Source organism: Emys orbicularis, chromosome 9 (genome assembly GCF_028017835.1).
Source record: "Emys orbicularis isolate rEmyOrb1 chromosome 9, rEmyOrb1.hap1, whole genome shotgun sequence".
NCBI classification, from domain to species: Eukaryota; Metazoa; Chordata; order Testudines; family Emydidae; genus Emys; species Emys orbicularis.
Window position 1 is genome coordinate 2133192 of NC_088691.1, and position 21461 is coordinate 2154652.

Sequence of the window (21461 nt, forward strand, 5' to 3'; positions counted from 1 at the left end):
GGGTGGGTGCTGGGGAGGATGCCAGGGGCGGGTGCTGGCTGGGTAGGGTGCCAGGGGTGGGTGCCAGGGGCGGGCGCTGGCCGGGGAGGGTGCCAGGGGTGGGTACCAGGGTCGGGTGCTGGCCGGGGACGGTGCCAGGGGCGGGTGCCAGGGGCGGGTGCTGGCCGGGGAGGGTGCCAGGGGTGGGTACCAGGGGCGGGTGCTGGCTGGCCCGCTGGCACTCTCCGGCCCGGCACATTCCAGGCAGGCGCACAGAGGAGCTGGGCGCAGAGCCGGGCGGGCGGGCAGGGACGGGCAGCTGGGCAGCGCGCCCGGAGCACCGGCCAGGCTGGGCACTGCCTCTCCGCTCCCAGCGCTGGATCCGCAGCAGGAGCCCATGGAGGCGGCGGGGCCGGAGCCGGGAGCCGGCGCGGGGCCGGAGCGGGGCGCGGAGGAGATTGACATGTCCCTGGGTAGGTGCCGGTCCCTGCCCCGCCGAGCGCCCTGCCAGGGCTTCCCGCGGAACCGGGGCGCGCAGCCTGGGGCGCTTGGAGAGGCAGAGCGCACAGAGCGCCGGGCGCCAGGGCCCCGCCAGCCCCGGTATCTGCGCTGGGCTCCGCGGCGCGCAGCCCCTTGGCTGGACAGGGCGAGCCGCAGCCCTGCGAGGGGCCCCTCCGGGCTTGGCACGGAGCTGCAGGCCGGGCCGGCGCCCGGCCCCGCTGGGTGAACTCCTGGGCCGGCGGGCGGCGCTGCCCCAGGGCGCGCCGCGGCTGGTGTCCCAGAGTCCGAGCGCGCCTGGCCGCGGAAGCCTGCCCTGGCCGCCCGGGCTGGCTGTGAACGGGAGGCGCCCGGCTGCTGGCTGTGGGAGCTTTCCCTGACCCCGGCTGCCAGCGGCCCGCCCTCAGCACAATGCCATCGCCGTGAAATCATCCGCGCCCCCTGGCTGGGCGCTTCCCCGGCCCCCTCTGCAAAGGGGGCAGAAATGCTGCGGGGAGGCAAGACCTGATTTTGAGCCTTTCCTTTTACTGCCTGTGTAGGACTCAAGCGGGGCTTACCTGCCAGGGAGCGCAGCTGACACTCAGAAATCCGGGATCCCCGAGGCTGGGACCCGGCCCGGGCTCCGCAGGCAGTTGGAGTCTGGTGGTAGAAACAAACAAAAACAAAAAAGAAAGTGCTGTGGGGTGTAGTGCTGCTTTCCCCACACCCTCTGTACAGGTGGAGCAGCAGGCGGGGTTTGGCTCAGGCCCAGGCAAGCAGCTTGTTTCTGGGTATTTACAGCGATCAGGTTCATAGGGAATGACATTAAAAAAATGACCATGTCTCTTTGCTGGGAGATTTGGGATGTTTCTATTCTGAGGAGGAGGAATATTGTGAACATGGTGAAAAGCCAAATACCACAGCAGGAAAAATGCTGACTTTTTTCAGTTGTGCTCTAATAAAAGAAAACAAGAAAAAGGAATTGACCCAGTGCAATTTGACTGGATGAGGTGGATTAGATGCCCAATTCTGTCATGTCCCTTTGAAAAATTTGGCCTTTATTTATAAGTAAAATTAGTTCCCAGTTGCAGCATAATCTAGGAATTTTAGAGGCCTAGTCAACTGCCATGGATATTAAAGGGAGCTGGAGTAGCCCCTTCCCAAGGAATAGTAACATCAGAATAGCTGTTTTGTCAGGTTCCCCCCCACCCCCGTATTTTGCGGTTTCTGTTATGTGACATAGTGCCCCATAGAATTATACAGAAAGACAGCAGGCTGTCAGGCATACAGAACATGCGGCATACAATATAAAGATCAAGGTTACATTCCAAGAGAATGTATGGATGTAATAGATGTACAGTGTGTGTTAAATGGCAGAAAAAGAGCAAGTGGAAAAAAATCAGTTTAAAAAACTGTCTCTGAACGCTGCTGAGAGACACAACCTAACTTCAGAGCTGAAAGTTTCAAACCCAGCAGGTTGGAGAGAGACTGATAAATGGACCCTCAGCCGAAATGAAAACATGAGCCAGGGCCTGTGGTCACTAGGTGCTGAGACTATTTATAGCAGCTCGCTCATTAGGCCAGTCAGTTGTCTGGCAGGGAATATGTTGATCTGGGCATAAACAACTGTCCTTTTATTAAGTCACGAGGTTTGGGATATAGATCCGGGAGGCTTATTATACTGACATTTTCATTCTATAAACAAACTTTGCCAGGCTGTAATTGTTGGGTTAGCTTCATACTTTTAATAGATGCACTGGACCGTTTCTATCCAGATACAGTAGAAATTCTGGAGCAGAACAACAGCAAGTTTTATTTTTTTCACAGAAAACCCAGAGCCAGATCCTTGGCATGGTGTGAATTGATGTAGCTGTACTGACTTCAATGAAGTTCTACTGATTTACAGCTGCTGAGGATCTGGCCCCTAATTTCACTATTTGGTTTGGGTTACCTTGAGTGACCCTAGCACTGGGTCCTCTGAGGTGTGGTTGCGGTGCTCAGGGCACGTTTGACGGCTCAGTTTTAGCAGAACAACCAGGAGTCCGGTGGCACCTTAAAGACTAACAGATTTATTTGGGCATAAGCTTTCGTGGGTAAAAAACCCACTGCTTCAGATGCATGGACCACTTGTAGATGCTGATATTATAGCCCCAAGACTCTGAGAGTTCCTATGCACATTCACACAGCAGAAAATTATTTTTCATAATTGCTGTCTCTTCTCTACAGCATTTACTTATGAAAATAAAGTAGGGTCCCAGACAGGCCCACGGTAACCGTTGCTATACCTATTTCTTTTTCAGCATGGAAAGGTGGTCAAGCAAACAACTGAGTATTTTTCACTTACAGCAAAGGGAGAGTGATTTCCATCAGTCCTGTGAGCCCAGCATCAGCTCCCCGTTCCCACCTCCACCAGGAGCAAGCAGGGACTCAGCTAGGAACGCACATCAAAAATGTCTGTGCTCCAAGCAGCACATGCCTCACAGGCACACTTCAGTGAGACCATTAAAACACATGAACACTGAGATCACCCCATGGGCTCTGCTCCGGGCAGACGGGGTAGCAAAATCACAAAAGCAGGCAGGGAGTCTAGTGTCCCTCATACCTGACACTGTTCACTTACTCTGGGTCTTGTATTCCTTTGGTTCTTGGTATTTTTGGTAGAGATTGACAAATGACAAGCACTTGAGGAGTGATTTGTACCCACAATAATGGCTCTAGGAAATCTCCTGGCATGCGGCCACCTCCATCAAAGAAAACACCTTCCAGCAGTCTCTGCATAAGCAGGGGTGAAGTGAGCGTTCCATTATAAGCCTGATTTTGACAGCCCTTCCCCCACTCTTCACACAGCACACAGTCAACCTGTGGAACTCCTTGCCTGAGGAGGTTGTGAAGGCCAGGACTATAACAGGGTTTAAAAGAGAACTAGATAAATTCATGGAGGTTAAGTCCATTAATGGCTATTAGCCAGGATGGGTAAGGAATGATGTCCCTAGCCTCTGTTTGTCAGAGGGTGGAGATGGATGGCAGGAGAGAGATCATTTGATCATTACCTGTCAGGTTCACTCCCTCTGGGGCACCTGGCATTGGCCACTGTCAGAAGACAGGATCCTGGGCTGGATGGACCTTTGGTCTGACCCACTAGGGCCGTTCTTATGTTCTTATGTTCACTAATTTGGTGAAAACTGAAACAATCTGTCTGGAATTCCATATACATTATCTGATGACAGGTTGGAATTTTTTTTTTTATGGTGCACCAGACTTCAAAACACTTTGGGTTACAAAACCTAGATTTACTTTAACCCACCTTGTTGAGAACTGGAGCCTTTGGCTAACTGGGGAGGGTTTCTTAGCAGAATCGTTTAGCTAAAAGCAGTTGAAACATGCATAAAGTGATCCAGAGTCCACATGCTGCCTTGTGGAGAGTGTAAGAAGTTTGCAAAAGATGGATGCTTGCTTCCAAAACTGTGCAAAGCTCCCAGGCACATCCTAAGTAACCCACATGGGGGGCAGGAGTTCTTTCTGAAGCCTCTCAGAGTAGCAAGACCATGCTCCATGCTAAGTTGCATAGCTGTTTTTGTCTAGTTTAAGTGTTTCTAAACCATGTCCTATCACAGTGGCCTATAGGCACAGGTATGTGTTTAAAGAAGTCTGCCACTAACAGAAATACAGGTGCCTGACTGGAGCTGAACCAACAAAAAACTGGAGTAAGACAGTGGTGAAGAGAGAGAGAGAGAGAGAGAGAGAGAGAGATTCTCCTTCCTGCTGCCATAATGCCACTAATTTAGGTTTAAACGTATGAGGTTTAATCAGAGGAAAAGTTAACTGCAGGCATATGAATGGGTGGCCTTGTACAGGCTCAGGACCATTAATGTTACACTGAGAAAGGCAACAGAGTCCAGCGAAAGAAGACATGAACAACAGCATGGTCTCATGCTGTGAACACCGTGACCCAGGATCTCTTTCTCCACTGAACAAACAGTTAAAACCCCTGATCTGTTTAGAGCTAATTATAGGCCCCGCAGCAGGTGTTCTGTGGAGGTCTGGGACATTAGCAGTATTGCCTGGTTCCCTTTTGCTTGTATTTTAACCCCCTCTCTACCCATTTGTGGTGAGGCAGAGCTGAGGATGACTCAGAGCTGACAGGTGGCGCTGTCCCAGTCACTAACCCGTTATAGAGCAGAACGAGAGCCAGCGGATTGCTCTCTCCTTTCCCTGTAGTGTAGAGGCTGTGGGCAATTTCCAAAATACCTAGCTGCTGCTGCTGCTGGCCACGGAGCAACATGGAAACTGAATCCCTCTGTTCAACATGAAACCTAATAGCTGGTTCCCTTGGTGTAGGACCGAAGAGGGATCTGTTAGAGAGAATCTACCTCCCTGCCATGAAATGCAGGTATTTCCCCACTCAGTGCTCGTCTGCTTTTTCCTCTCATGCTGTTACCGTGCTACGTGAGGATACATGCTGGATCAGACTGTTACTTTTCAGCTCATGTGCCCCCATCCAACTGTTTGAGTGCACGTTCCAAACAACTGGAGAAGTATCACCAACCCCATGCGGTCAAACGTCCTGGGTCAGGTCACTGAAAATCATGAGATTGTCTTAAAAGTCATGAGATTTTAAAATAATAATAATACAGTTTGGGTTGTTTTTATTTGCCTGCTGGTTTTTGAGCTTTCGGAGGGTTCACAATTTCAAAGTTTTTTCTTGCAACCAGCAGGGCTAGAAATTTACTTTTATTTTTTAAATGGAAACAGAGATTCTCACGTAATCTCATAAATCCTGGAGCTGGGGCTTTATGAAAAGAAATCACAGACTCATGATAGATCCCTGAGAGTTGGGAACAGTGTCGGGGGTATACACCTTTACTGATGTCAGATTAAACGAACTCAGACCCCTAATGAGCGGGATTCCTCATTTATCACACCACTTTCAGGCCTTTATCATTGCTGTGCCTCGGTTTTTCCATCTGTAAAATGCAGAGGTGCAGGGACAATTAATTCATTAATGGTTGTACAACATCTTACAGTCCTCGGGGGGGGCTGCTGGCGGATTGCTTATGTCCCACGGGCTTCATTGTGCCTTGGAGGCACTGGGCCCTCAGGGGGGCGGTGCAGATCTGCAGCACTGTCCCAGAGGTAGCAGTGAGCTGGATTACACTCCAGGGGGTCAGATCCATGGCCCTGCCTCCTCCTTACCCCCTGTGGGGCAATGTATGTCTCTGGGGGCGGGGGGCTGGGGAGGACTGTGTGAAAGCCCCTTGTGAGGGGCATGCCAAGGGTGGGCTCCCTGGGCAGCACCCGGCTTTCTGTGCTATACTGGAGGCCAGACATCTCTTTGCCCTTAGAATCATAGAATATCAGGGTTGGAAGGGACTTCAGGAGGTCATCTAGTCCAACCCCCTGCTCAAAGCAAGACCAGTCCCCACTAAATCATCCTTGAGATGCGTATGACTAGTGCAGATACATGGTCCAATCCCTACAGCCATTTTCACGTACAGCCAAAGTCTGCTGTCAGGGACATCGCTGTTAATAAGGACTGCTCTCCATTCACTTAATCCAGATATGCACCCGTATAACTGCGAGCAGAAATTGGCCCTTAATTAAATTCAGGTACCAAGCAGCATTAGGTGCAGTTATTAAATTAATCCTCTATAACTGTGGCTTCACAGGAGTAACAATACTTCCGCTCTAACCTGACTCTCCCTTTTAATTAACCTTGTCAAATACTGTCTCTAACCTGCATAGTCTATAACAGGGGTCGGCAACCTTTCAGAAGTGGTGTGCCGAGTCTTCATTTATTCACGCTAATTTAAGGTTTCGCGTGCCAGTCATACATTTTAACGTTTTTAGAAGGTCTCTTTCTATAAGTCTTTCATATATAACTAAACTATTGTTGTATGTAAAGTAAATAAGGTTTTTAAAATGTTTAAGAAGCTTTAATTTAAAGTTAAATTAAAATGCAGAGCCCCCTGGACCGGTGGCCAGGACCCGGGCAGTGTGAGTGCCACTGAAAATCAGCTCGCTTGCCGCTTTCGGCACACGTGCCATAGGTTGCCTACCCCTGGTCTATAAGGTATCACAAACAGCTGATTGATTCCTTCTGCAGATCTTTTCTCCATTAAAAACCAAACCAAACCTAATGGGAATATTTTCTAGCTGGTATAAGTATGAGGAGATTAGGTATGAATCGCTCAGTTTCTCTTTGTCGCTCGCAATATATTTAATGGTGACTTTACTTTAGGATTATTTTACTTGCAGGCGTTTATTTGCTCCCAAGTAGCCAGAATGTTTTATGTGGGAACGTTCCAGCTCACAGGTGCTCAAACTTTCCCGAACTGTGACTCTATGGTACAACAGAAAAAAGTTTTTGGACCCCCCACATCTAGCTGTAAAGAGAGGGAAGGTGGTCACCACGCCTCTGGACCTGGTCACAGGCCCAGGTTGTGAACCCACGCTTCAGTTCATTTCTGCTCTTCATTCACAGTTCTAGTTACACAGGCCACCCCCACCATGTGACTGGTCGGGGGCTTTTAGCACCTGGCAAGCCTAGTTTGTAGCAGCACAAGCCTTGTTTTCAATATGGAGGATAATTGGATGTACTCGCAATGGAACATGATGGTCGCTGAAATTGCAGTTTTCCCTGGTTTTTTCCTTTGTGTTTTCCAATCCAGATGACATCATAAAGCGCCACAGGAAAGGACAAACCGGCGCAAAGTTAGTAGGGGACAAACGAAGGCAGCAAGTGAAGAACAGGAATTCAGCATATGGAAATGGGAGACCTGGGTTCCGTACCTGGATGCAACGAAACCGGCAAGGTATGTAAATGCTAACATGCAGCCGTAGGAACTAAGGAGATGTTTAGGATGGAAGGATGCCTGTGAAGCCAACCACACTGACTCTCCTCTTTTGAGTGTACATTTGCACACCAAGAGATATCGTCCCAAACCTTTGCTTCTCTAATCCTGGACGGTTGTAATATCTACTTTTGCTCTCGGTAGCTTAGCAAAAAGGAATTTGTCTGAAACAATTGAAGATCCAGGCTCTTTCAAAGCATAAATTCATGCCTTTCTCCCCCTCCTTCCTTCCTCATGAATTACTAATTCAAAATGACTTAATATCAACTCTTCCCTTTTGAGTTTTGCATATTTTAATTATACTCTTCCTAATCCCCCCTTTTCCCAGAACACACTTAAATTACCCCTTAGGTTACCCTCTGATCGTTCAGTTATTGGAGTTAATTTATCATTTTGGTTGGACCCATTATTTTTAGGATGTGCCTTGAATAATAATGTGTGACCACACAATAATCTAAATTGGCTCTACTAGTTTTTATGCACAAAGCTCAAATGACTTCTTTTGTGCATCTTAGAATTTTTCCATCTGTTTTTTTACTGCTGTTAAACAAGTTTGCTGAAGGTTTTAGAGGATTATTCTGCTCTATCTTAAATATTTCTCTTCTCAATGCAAACAGTATGTAGTGCAGTATGAGTACTGAGCATAGGTCCTGTTTGTGTTTGCCTTGTTCTTGGTACATTCTCAGTCAGCACAACAAGCAGCATGGAACTGGCTAAGGTTCAGAAGAAGTTACTCTTCATTTACCCTAGCAAATCGGACAACAAATTATTTAAGATTTTGATGGTCTTGTACCCTGAACCACCATTGTTCAGCCATTGACAACAGTGAACTCAGAGGTAAATAAGTCAAACTAAAGATTTTTGTGACATTCCCCAGGGTACAATCTGGCTTGCTGAACAGTGGTGTCCCCTCAATTCTCCAACCTGGGATGCCTTTTACTCTGCTTTGCTGTGAGAACTACCACTCCTTGTCTGTTCACACACAGCCTCCAGCATGTAGATCACTCCCAGATGAATTCTATGAGTGCTTCTAGCCAGCCACGCCTGAATTATATTGCAGAGCGACACCAGCAAACTCCCAGTCCCAGACTTGTTCCCGGAAATGTGCATCTTGTACTGCCCAGCTCCTTCCTTCTGGGCAGTACCAGCTCATAGAAAGTCCATCATTTCATTAACAGAAAATGGTATGCACAAACCCTGTTGTCTCCAATGGAGGTTTCCAAATACCGCAATCCAAACATCCACTGGTTTAGATAAAACAATAAAACAAGTTTATTAACTACAGAAAGATAGATTTTAAGTGATTAAAAGGAACGAGGCATAAAAGTCAGAATTGGTTACAAAGAAATAAAAGGTAAGACGCAAACTAATATCTAACTTGATAAGCTAAGTGAACTTGAAGCAAAAAAGGTTTTTCTCACCACATGCTCACAGCAGTCTGGCTGAGTTCCTTCAGCCAGGACCCAGTTCAATGATGCTTCTTTTGTCTTTCAAACATTGTTGATGCCATGAGTAGAGATGAGGGGAAAGAGGCGGTTTGTGTCCTCTGTTCCTAATCTTTATATCTTTTCCTCCTCTTTGAGAATCATCTCCAGCAGGGGTTTGGGTGACAGCCAGTCTATTCACACGGGAACCCCCATCTGTTCCATTGCCAAAATGTAAATTTCTTGCTTACGCCCTTCTTCCTGCCAAAGAACGGCTGCTTAACCAGGTGATAGTCCATTTGATTATGCCGACACCAAGCTGTGGTGCTGGCTAAACTTTTGTCTCTGAGGAACTGATTTGGGCTGCTTCCCCAGATTTGGAATATGCCTTAGTAACATCATACAGGAGAATCTTATAACTTTACATACAACATTGCCACACATATTTTACCAGGACAATAACGATCAGCAAATTATGAGTTTTCAAATGATACTTCACAAGGCATACTTTGTACAAAATGTATCATAGTTTTGTAAAAGTGGTGAAAATAGGGATGCAATCTGTCACGATTTTAGTGTAGGTATTCCTTTAAAAAAATTCCCTTATTCTTAATTTACATCGTGGTTTTTGTAACCCTCAGCATTTTGCAGATTAAACTGCATTTAAGACTTGCTCCTGTAAGCTACAGAGCACCCACTGCCCCTGCCGGAGTTGAAGTCAGTGGAAGTTTAGGGTGCTCAGTACTGCCAAGAATTTGGCCTTATACATTGAAAGGGCTTACTTCAATTCAATCACCCCTGAAATGCAGCCATTTCTGGGCTGATAGTTCTTATCACAAGTACCAGCACTTTAGGGAGAGGGAATTAAGTCTCTGAATAAAGCAGCAAGGGATTTACACAGCTGAAATGCAATTGCCTGTATTGGAATTTGGCCTAAAACTTGGTGACGATTGCTCCAGAGAGTCTGCAATGCCAAGCTGTTATTGGAGTTTCTGTGTTAAATCTTCTCCAAGAGGGACTGCCAAGCTCTGCTCTCATGGGAGCTCCTCTCAGAACGCAGCTGGCCGGGGCAGAGGAGGCTCTTTGCCAGCATAGCTGTGTTCTGCACAAGCACAGTTTGGAGCGCCCCATGTCAGCACAGAGCAAGTCTCCTTATCAGCTGCATGCCCTGCTGAGTCTATGAAGATCAGCTGTAACGAACGTTGCCCCACTGCGTCAGAGGTGGGGTCTACAGCTTTTAAAATAGCAACCTTCACACAGTGTTTTCCGGGTCAGACTCTCAGCTGCTGTAAATCCAGGGAGCGCCGTGGAAGCCAATGGAGCAGTGATGACTGACACTAGCTACAGCTCAGGACACTCGTGAGTGGAGGCTTTGCCATGTGAACTGACTGGCAGGAGCAGGATTTTTGGACCCTGGCTCCTGTTAGTATTAATCCCTCCTGCTGCCCCAGTGAAATACAGTGAAACCTGCCAAGAGCAAAAGTGGTCGCTTGTAAGAGGTGGTCTCTCTTCAAAGATACGGTATTGCCACCCTTACTTCTGCACTGCTGCTGGCCATGGGGCTACCTTCAGAGCTGGGCGCCCAGCCAGCAGCCACCGCTCTCCGGCTGCCCAGCTCTGAAGGCAGAGCGGAGATCGGCGGCTGCTGGCCGGGTGCCCAGCTCTCAAGGGAGTAAGAAAATGTGGTCACAGGTCACAGATGACAGTTGGTCGCTTTTCATAGCTTCTTCACAGTTAAATTATAGTGGGGGAAGTTCTGTGGCCTCTGCAGGTGGCTCCTGACAGGTGGGCTCTCTTCAGAGGTGGTCGCTAAGGCAGGATTTATGGTACCCTGAAAAGGCACCGCTGAGCTCAGTGCCTCCTGGCGGCAAGGAAATGCACCGTTGAGCCTGCTTTCTTCTCCCCCTGTGCAGAGCCGTGCTAGCCGGCTCGCCAGTCTGCGGGGAAGGTGGTGGGTGGGGAGCGTGACGGTGGTGTCTGGCAGCTGGGTGAGAGGGACAACGAGAGAACAACCCAGACTTGGTGAGGAAGAAAAACAAGAAGGGGGCAGACAGAAACACCCCCATGGGGGCAGAACAAGGAGAGCAGGATGGGAGAATGGTTAACAACAGCTTGGGACTCCAGGAGAGAGAGCCCAGGGCTGCCCATGAGTCATCCTTTGTCAGCCAGAGCGAGAGGGGAATGTTCCAGGGAGCAGTGGAAGAAGAGGGTGAAAGGCATCTTCCTCCTGTAGATGCTGAACACGATTCCAGAATGAATCCGTTTGTAAAGCTAATTTCCTGGAGGAAGGCCCCCCACCCAGATTATCTAGATTCATCAAACCACAGCTTTCTATCCCCTTCTCTTCCTCCCCGCCCAGATGCACCAACTTCATTCATTCTGCAGTCACTGCTGCAGTGGAGTCTCCAGTATTCAGAGTGGCACACAGAAAGCCATTCGCAGGGCACTACAACCAGAAGACATTATTGATCCTATAAAACGTATGAACAATGCTGCATATTTTTGGGCGCCATCTAGTGGCACCATGTCCATTGACTATCGACGCATAGCCAGTCCCCTCTTCTGTAGAGCACTTTCATAATAGCCAGTACCCTCCTGGAGCTGTGCTTTAGTGCTTCACCACTGCTAGGGCCAAAGCATCCTAAATTTGCCCTTCCCTTCTTTCCCCTTCGAACTACTATATTCCCTCAACTAACTTGCCAACACTTGTCACCAGTTGGGGCTACAGCCTTCATCAGTACTCACTGTGGGCCGGTCTGTCTTCACTGCAATATAAGCCCAGGGTTAGTAGACCTCGAGTTAGCACAGCCTGGGTTTGTTAGCCTAGGGCTTAGAAGCATAGAGCCACAGGGTCATCTAGTCTAACCCCCTGCCAAGATGCAGGATTTATTGTGTCTAAATCATCCAAGACAGACGGCTCTGTCCAGCCTCCTTTTGAAAACTTCCAGTAAAGAAGCTCCCACGACCTACCGAGGCGTCTGTTCCATTGTCCTACTGTTCTTACAGTTAAGAAAGTTTTCCTGAGATTTAATCTAAATCTGCTCTGCTGGAGTTTGAACCCGTTGCCTCTTGTCCTGCCCTCTGTGGCCAGAGAGAACAACTTTTCTCCATCTTTCTCATGGCAGCCTTTCAAGTGTCTGAAGATGGCTATCATATCTCCCCTGAATCTCCTCTTTTCCAAACTAAACATAGCCAGTTCCTTTGGCCTTTGCTCACATGGGTTGCATTCCATCCCTTTGAGCATCTTTGTCACTCGCCTCTGGATCCTTTCCAGTTTCTCTACATCCTTTTTAGACACTGGTGACCAAAACTGGACACAGTTCTCCAGTTGAGGCCTAACCAGCACCAAGTAGAGCGGTACTCTCCTGTGACTTGCATGTTAGGCCTCTGTTCATGCAACGTACAACTGCATTTGCTCTTTTTTTGCAGCAGCATCACATTGCTGACTCAGGTTGAGGTCGTGATCCACCACAACTCCCAGATCCTTCTCAGCAGCACTGCTGCCAAGCCAGTTATCCCCCATTCGGTATTTGTGTATTTGGTTTTTCTTCCCTAAGTGTAGCACTTTACATCTTGGCTATAGACTAGTTTTCCAATTTATCAAGATCCCTCTGAATTTTATCTCTATCCTCCAAAGTGTTGGCAACACCCCCCTAGCTTTGTGTCATCTGCAAACTTCATCAGTATGCTCTCTCTATCTACATCTAGGTCATTAATATTGATGTTAAACAACACCGGACCCAGAACAGATCCCTACGGAACCCCACTTGAGACCTCCCTCCAATCCAAACTCATTCCATTATTAGTTACTCTGTTTGCAGTTGTTTAACCAATTATGTATCAATGGTAGTTGGTCCAGCCTGCATTTCCCCAGATTATTTATCAGAAATTCATGGGGGGACTGTGTCAAAAGCCTTGCTGAAGTTCAGGTATATTATGTCCACCACGTAGTCCCTGGCCACCAAATCAGTTACCCTATCAAAGAAGGAAATCAAGCTGGTTTGGCATGATTTGTTCTTGGTAAATCCAGGTAGTCACAAATTGAATGAGTGTCTACATTCATGTGTAACCCCAGGTTAGGAATTGTTGAACCCTGGGTCCCAACCTGGGCCTCCAGCATCTACACTGCGTTGTGTGAGCTTGTGTCCAGCCACTCCTATCCCAGAACTCCTAGTGTCCTCCCACAATGTGGCCACTGCAGCTCTTTGTTGGTGGTACAGTGTGGGAAAACTTCACTGTCCAGGGGACAGGAAGTCAGCCTGTGGGATTGCGGGATACTTTTGGCAGAGTCCCAGAACAAGACTCCAGCGGGGCTGCATGTACACTGCAAAGCCACAGGGCTTGAACCCTGGGTCAAACCCCTCCATCTCTGTGGGGTCCTGGGTCTCAGCCCTGGGCTAGTGCGATTTGCGTGTAGATGGAAGGGGGTTTAGGCTTGAGCCTGAGTTTGAGCCCTGGGCTTACACTGCAGTGCAGACGTCACCTGTGAGGCCCATGTGTCAAAGGAACATCAGTGCTTCATAAGCGCACTTCATCTCTAGCTGCTCGAGTCATCATGAATTATTGACTCAGTGCTGTAGATAGACTGTACCTGCTTTGCATTTTGCGCTACTGAAGTTATGTCGAGTGCAGTATTTTGTTAACGGCATTGAGATATTAAGCATTGTAAAGCATCATGAGCTATGCTTGTTCTTGAAACTATGTCCCGACCAATAATTTATACATGAGTTTGAATATACATTTTGTTGAGATGGCCTCTCTGAAAATGACAAACAATTCTGACTACATGAGTTTATTACATATAGTAATTAGACCATAATGCACCATAACTTCACCTAAAGATTAAGAGCTGTTTTACTCTCTCTTTACAGTTCAGAAAGCACAAAAGCATGAACAGGCTTTGAGAAAAGAAAATATCACTAAAGCTAAATGGGTTTTAAGCTGTGTGTGTGTGGACTGCTCATTTGTTACCAACAACAGCAGCAGGTAGATGCAGAATTTATGCAAAGATTTATAAAGCTACAAAAGGGAATAGACTCCTGTTCATTTATGAAGCATCATCATCTGTGCATTCCCGACCATTCCCAGCCTTTTGCAGGTTAATCCTCCAGATGCATGCGCTCATTTGCATGTCGGTGCCCAGAGGGCATTGGAATCTCACAGCTATTTCATAGCAATGTGGGGATGGGAGCTCCGTCGGCAGACGGGAAGGCTCCTTGGGGTACTCTCTTTATTACAAGTCAGAATTGTCTTCTGTCTACAAGTCAGTTAAGTCTTAACATTCAGACCTTTCCTAAATCAAATCAGATACAGCTTTAAAACCTTGAAATCAAGTCACTGGAAAGACAAATCCCCTTACATTTTTTTAAATTAATTCAGTTGGTTTTGAGCAAAACAGAGCCCATCATTCCAAGACACATTTCAAGCTCCTGTACTAAGAAAATCCAGTACATTTTAATTTTGTTATTATTAAAATTGTTGCTCCCAGGCTGACACTAAGTTTCAACCAGACACATTTTGAAATAAGAGGTGCTTTTAAAAATAAGAATTTATAACAATGCTAACCCAGAGTAGCTGTGCCCCCAGAGCTCCCTGATCACTGTCAGCATAGTTACCCTTCGGTCCATGTGAGTGAACCCGGTGAACCATTCAAATTCCTAAGTCAAGGTTGTGACAGGTGTTTCTCTTCCTAGGACCCAATCGATTTAGAAGAGGGTTTGGACAGCAGCAGTATAATAGAAGACCATTTAGAAGCGCCATGGCTGGTCCGAGAAGAAGAGTAGCTGCCACATTAAATGGAGCGAGCCCTTTAAACCGGCAGGCTTTAGCTCAAGAGGTAGGCGGGGGGAAAATCCACAGCTGTTCCTCAGTGTCACAGCGTTCTGGAAGGGCCTGGGGTTTTTATCTTGACTTCCCTGAGAGAAGAGAGTGTAAGCAGAGAATATTTTATTTGTTGTCCAGTTAGGCTTATAGGATGTGAAACTTGCAATGGTGTCAATGTATTTTACGGAATCTGTGCAGCTTGGCTGTGCAAAAGCAGCCCTGTCTTACAGCGATTCCAGGTCACCTCCCCTTACTATGGCCTCTCCCAAGGACATAGCTGAAGAGTCACCATCATTTTTGCCCACACAAGGCAAGAGCCAACGCCCTTTGAGGTCAACGGGAGGACTTCCATTGATTTCAATGGGTTTGGAAAGATTAGGTCTATATGGCTCATTGGCATATGGATAATAGTCTTTGATTCTACAGAGGTGCTAGTGACAGCTTTAGTTAAGGTTGCTCAACAGCTTCCATGATAAACTCCCCTTTTTGGGTAACTTGTAACTTTCTCAAACTTTCACTTTGTCAGCCTGAAATCCTTCAGGAGTGGGGTTTTGTTTGATTGGTTTTTAAGGTTTGAGTGAAAGTGATTCAGCTATTTTTAGCATCAAGAGAATAGGGAAACAATACACCTTTACCATTAAAATAATTCTTGTAACTTTGTTTTGAACATCTCTAGCACCAAAATGGTTTGGGACAGAAAGCTGAAATTTAGCATGTAGATAGTCCTGCGGGAGGAGAGTTGCCTTTTGATGTCGTGGTAGAAATCCATTTTGATTTGGGTGAGTTAGGAAGGTTTGAAAATAGTACTTCACATGTGCTCAATACGTTTTTTAAAACTAATGAGAACTCATATAATGACAATCTCCTGATAGTGGAAGAGGGCAGCACTGCATCTGCATGTATATAGAATCTGGTACTTATTTAAAGGGCATGTAATGAATTAGGTACGTACTGACTATGGCAGGATATTAAGAGAAAGTAGGAAGTAGTTGCTAGGAAGCATAATTCTAAGGTAGCTTTCATTCCACAGAAATTAACTGAGTAGGAGTCTGTGGAAACATGTATCGGTTAGTGGGTGGTGACAGTGAGATGGATATGGTCCTACAGACGTGGAGGGGGATAGTAAGTAGCAGTATTTAGAAGTAATGCAGAAGCTCTGCTTTACTGAATGGGGATCTTTTGAGGTGTCTGTTCTTCCACATTCTAAGGCTCTGATCCAGCAAGGTATTTCAGCACATGGGCGAACAGTAAGCAGTAGTTTATTGAATGAGGCAGGATTTCAGGGGGGTTGTGACCTGGGGTCATACTGTCTTTGCATAATCCCATGTCTCCACAAACAAGTTTTGGCATTTCTGTCTTCCCTATGAAATATAATACACCCACACACTCCCTTTGAAACATTCTACCCTGTCATTCATAATTTCAAAAAATTGTTAATTACAGTAAAAAAAAAAAAAAAAAAAAAAAAAGACATGATTGAGGAAAAGAAGTTGCTACAATACCATAGATCAGTGGAAATCTCCATGTCATAGTGGGAAAGACCACAACACATCTCAGGATTTAATAAGCTTAAGGGATCGATTACATACTAAGTCAATTATCAAAGAAGAAAAAACACTTACACATCAGGATCTTTCATAATAATACAAAAGTCACATAGGAAATAAGAGACAAGGTGACCCTTGGAGCACCTTTCCCAGACCTGAAGAAGAGCTCGATGTGGCTCGAAAGCTTGTCCCTCTCACCAAGAGAAGCTGGTCCCATGACAGGCATTTCCTCCCCCACCTTGTCTCTAATATCCTGGGACTGACACAGCTACAACTGCCCTGCATAGGAGAGAAGTCAGCCCCAGTGAAATTAACACATGGACAGTGGGAGTGAGTCAATTCCAAGGATGAATCTCCCTCAAAACTGCCAAACAAAGCCCACCGTGAATGATGCAATGAGAAATGCAGACTGCTTGGACACCCTCAGTCTTTCCAGCAGACCAAGTATCACCATGTACAAAAGGGAAGCAAGACAGTCCAGCAAACAAAGAGATTTAAGCACTGCCTGACCCCCATGGCAGTGTGGCTGGGGATAGATCGGGAACAACATCCGTACGAGTATTCTGATAGAAACGAATCCCCTGCTTTGTCACGTTTTGTGACCCTTTTCTCTGGCCACTGAGAAAGCAAACACAGCCATTATAGCTGACCGCAAGCGAGCTGTTGCTATGTTTTAGGGCATCCAGCATGATGAGGTGCTTACAAAAAGCAGTGAGAGTGGACAGCCTGAAGCACAGAGACGGCTACCCCAGCGCCCCAAGAGATTCAGAACAGCGGGAGTCCCTGGCCAAGCTCCAGCTACAAGGTAAACAGTCTGGCACATTGATCTGATCGAGAAATTATTTCCTTGTCAATTTGGAAGACTCTCTCGTGCTATTAAATCTCCTCTCGTGTTCTGCATTGACTGGCGAGGTGCAGCGGCCACGGAGTGCACTGCACTTTAGGAAATATTCCTTCTTCTGTCGCTAAATCGCTTGGCAAGAAGTTTGCTGCGTGCTTGTGTTTAATAACCAGCCATTTCCTCTGCCACTTTTAATAAACACATGACAATTTCCACTCCTGTTATGCCACGTGCAGAGCTGCCCAGGAGACGTTGGCTCCTCCCAGATTTGTACAAGAAGCGTTTGGAATGTCTTACCCGGAGCAGCAATGTTGGCAGCCCTGGCAGCTGGCAGGTCCTGGTTTGCTTTCAGATGTTTTAAAATCAAACCCGGTTAGATTATTTCCTATTAAGCTGATGACTAGACCTTTCCCAATGCTCCTCCTCAAGGCAATCGTTTCCTCACTTTGCCTCTTTTCTTTTAATTGCAGGCCTTTCATGCTAAACAGGAGACCAGCCTTCCAGCAGAGGCAACCCAAAGTCAGCTTTACCAGAGGGGTCAGTGTGCGACAGGCTCTTGTAAGATCTGACAAGCTTGATAATTATTTTAATGTGAATCGTCCTTTCTCCCTCCCTCCCACATTTGCATCCTTGCTTCTGCAATTAGCTGGGAGAAATAGCCATGGTTATACAGAGCGCATGGTCCAGAGCCTCAAAGGCCCCTCGCCCACTGAAATCCAGCTGGGCCTATATTCCAAAAGCGAATGAGCATATGCAGGATCGGGGCCGTAGTTGCTCTTACGCTGGTCACTCAGTTCTAAGTGTCCTGCACGTGTCTACGTGTCCTGGTGCTGGCCTCTAAGGGTGTGTGCACAGCCCACAGCACTGCACCTCCAGCCTGGGTCGACAGCCTGGGGTTAGCAGGGCGCATGCTAAACACAGCTGTGTGGACCGCGCTTTGAAGCTGCAGCTCAGGCTGGGGCAGGGGCTGTGAAGCCTGACATCTTCAAAGGGCTGTCTACACCGCTATCCTAGAGCGCTCTGCAAGCCCTGCTCACCGGAGTCTGTCGATGCAGGCTGGGGGGGACTTGCGCCCGTGGGCTGTGTAGACATGGGTCACATCCAGTTCTGGCCTCTGTAACTCTTCTCCTTCTACTGGTAGAGATCAGACCGATGCCTATGGACAATCATGCCCCTTATAATAGTGAATATTCAACAATTTGTTCAAGCCCCATTTTACTGAGATGCTTGTTGGCATTGCTCCGTGGGCCCTGATCCTGCAACCACGTGCCAACAAGAGCACATGGGCATTCATGGGCATCAGTATGTTCAGGACCCAGGCCCAGAGCAGTGTGCACTAAATGATAATGCTGCATTACAAACAGAGTCTCAGCTTACCACTTTGGCCTCTGGCTAATAACAGTAGAATAGGTGATAAAGTCGGGATTGCTTGGACTGCAAGACAGAAGGGACAGAGCAAAATTAGCCCTGACCAATCCATACATTACAGTGAAAACCAAATTTCACTGACTTATTGGGGATATGGAGTGTAGCTGGAGCCATGTCGGTCCCAGGATATTAGAGAGAGATGGTGGGTGAGGTAATATCTGTTATTGGACCAGCTTCTGGTGGTGAGAGAGACAAGCTGTCGAGCCACACCGAGCTCTTCTTCAGGTCTGGGGAAGGTGCTCCCAGCGTCACAGCAAATACGAGGTGGAACAGAGTGTTTAGCATAAGTAGTTAGTGAATATTCTAAAGGACCATTCACCGTAGAGTGGTGATATTCGGTGTAAAAATCGTTATTTTAAGCTACTTAAGAGGGAATTATTTGTCTGAGAGACAGTTTCTAAAATCAATCTCTCTCCTGCATTTTATTTTACAGCAAACAGAACCACCCACAGAAGGGAAACAACCATGGATGAGAAGGTAATTGGGAGAATTAAAAGAGACACACAAATGTGACCAGTTCATCACTACGGAAACCAAATGGGCTACATTTCTCTTTCTCGGCAGGTGGCAGCTGCAGCCCAGCTCTGGAGCAGTTCTAACCATTTCTGTCTGTAATCCTCAGGCAAGCCACACCAATATGTGAGTAAATGGCCATGGTGTATGGTTTTAGACAAGCTGTTAAGATCTGTGACACTGAAAAGGTCCCCCCGAAATCCCTTTTGCACCTTAGAGCTGAGTGAATAATTCAAATGAAAATGTTCAGAAAATATGACCTCTTTCTGCTCCTGGAATAACTGAAAGCAGATTGCAGTTTCCTCCCATTTATTCATCACTTGGCTTAATCTGCAGCGATAGTGCTTGTGGGACTAGCGGTGGGGAGCAACCCTGGGACCTCTGGATCTAAGCGTCTGTTTGAACTAAAGAGCCAGCTCCATTTGCTGGTAGTAGCTGATATTGTGCAACCGCTGGAGAGACACCATTGGCCCAGGGGGGTGCCGTGGATTGGCAGAGGGGCACTGGAGAGAGATGCTGTTCCAGGCCCCGGCTGGAAGAGGGGCTTTAGTGCCGTGCAGTGGCAATGCACAGTCAGCAACCCCACCCCAATGGGGCTGGAGTAGCAGTGGAGGAGGGCCGGGCTCCACTGCCTTGGGGTAGCCCCAGACTGCATCTCCCTTTAGCCCCAGCGCTGCACGCCTGCTGGGGGTTAAGCTGCACTGGCAACGCTCCACTGTCAATCACATTCATCAAGGCTTAGTGACCCCCGGAAAGGCTAAGGAGATGCAGGTGGCCCTTTCATCTGCCTGCTGCTAGAGAGTGATAGAAAACGAGCGACCTTCGCTTGCTAAGTAAACGCTCCATGCATTCGACAGGCCGGGAGGCAAGCGGCCGTTCCTCAGAGGCCGAAGACCCCCACCAAGGACAGCCAAGCCCCAGCCCCGAGGAGTGCCACTAAGATTCAACTTCCGTGCAATGGCGAATCAGGTAGAGCGGATGGCACGAGTGTGTGAATGCTCAGATCAGCTGGACGGGCCACGCTCCGCGCTGCACGGGCGCAGGCCACGGTTGCCGTGTGACCGCTCGGATTTTCCAAACAAAACGTTTCCATTTGGAGTCAAAACCCCTTTTTGTTTGAATTTTACTATTTCAATTTTATATTTTAAAAAGTTAAAAAAAAAAAATCTTGGTAACGAAACATTTTGTTCAACCTGAAATCGTTGTTGGGGATTTTCCAGTTTGGCCCCTGAATCAAAACGTTGGTTATTCGCACAGCTCTAGCTTTCACACTGGCATACACAGTCATGGCCACAGTGCCCCAGAATAGCTCCAAGCTCCTGCTTTATCTTCCCTCGCGGTTACTCGAGTTCCTTGCCAGCACAGCATTACTAGATACTCACTCAGGTACCCCCTGCTTGTTCCTGTCCTGACTGAGGACACTTTAGTGGTCGGGTCTGGTGCTGATGGAGGTTTTCCAGCCAAATGCATTTTATCAAGCTCCTTGCACAACTCCATGTGATGGCTAGTTTAATTGACTAGCTGGCTGCAGAAGCACATTCCTGGCATGTTTTAATCAATACCCCCTGCAGATCTGGGTGTGAATCACGCTGTGCCCTCCCTTTCCCCTGCAGACCAGCCTGACCTTGGACGAGAGATTCTCCGGCCTGAGGAACAAGAGGCATTTTACGGCAGCGAGGAACAGCAGCCGGACAGTCATGCTGCCCTAGTGCCACGTGTGTGGCCTGGGGATGGCGGATCCAGCCCAACCTGAATAACGGGCCACCAATAAAACGCAATTGATTCCCGTTCCGCTGGCTACCTTGGTATTACACCATTCCCTTGCGTACACACAGGCAGTCAAGGTACTGTCTGGGGCAGGAACAACCAGAACTTCAGGGCTGAAGTCTTGGCCAGGCAGTGACCCCTAGAGCTGCGTAACTGCCCCCCCAGCCAGGGAGTCCTGGGGCTGCGGTGGCCAGACAGAGGCCCTGGTAGCGTGTCTTTAAGGGAGCTGCAAATAATGCCATGGAGCTGTGGTTCTCCATCATTGCAGGGGGACCCACCAGCTTTGGGAGCAAGCCTGGTCCCCACTGCCAGGACTACCTGGGGTGCTCCTGTGGCAGTGACTCCCTCACCCCACACTGCTTCCTGTGCAGGAGAGGATGTCTGGCCCTCTGCCCTCAGATGGGCTCCTGGGGCCTCCTCTAGGCATCCTGCCAGCCCCTGAGCTCCCAGGTCAGCACCCAGCCTGTCACCCTCATTGGCTTCACCCAGCACTTGTTCTCTTACTTTGCTTGGATGGGGGCCTGGGAAGGAAGGGAGTCTGATACCCAGGAGAGGAACCAGCATGCGGGTGATGAAAGGAAAGCAAGCCAGTCTCGGGGGAGCTTTTCCGGTGTCAGTGTTTATTAGGGTGGTTTGCTTTATAGATTCATAGATTCTAGGACTGGAAAGGACCTCGAGAGGTCATTGAGTCCAGTCCCCTGCCCTCATGGCAGGACCAAATACTGTCTAGCCCATCCCTGATAGACATTTATCTAACCTACTCTTAAATATCTCCAGAGATGGAGATTCCACAACCTCCCTAGGCAATTTA

The 21461-nt window shown here is 47.9% G+C and overlaps 1 protein-coding gene across 1 annotated transcript; it reads left to right on the forward strand.

The window, feature by feature from the left end:
• The first annotated feature begins 376 nt into the window (after positions 1-376).
• On the forward strand, positions 377-20592 carry LOC135883586 (UAP56-interacting factor-like). The gene is made up of 9 exons (XM_065410791.1): positions 377-452; positions 7125-7268; positions 14425-14567; positions 16779-16906; positions 17413-17500; positions 18804-18847; positions 18935-19009; positions 19741-19852; positions 20497-20592. Exons 1-9 carry the CDS (start codon positions 377-379, stop codon positions 20590-20592), a joined length of 906 nt encoding a protein of 301 aa, XP_065266863.1.
• The last annotated feature ends 869 nt before the right edge of the window (positions 20593-21461 follow it).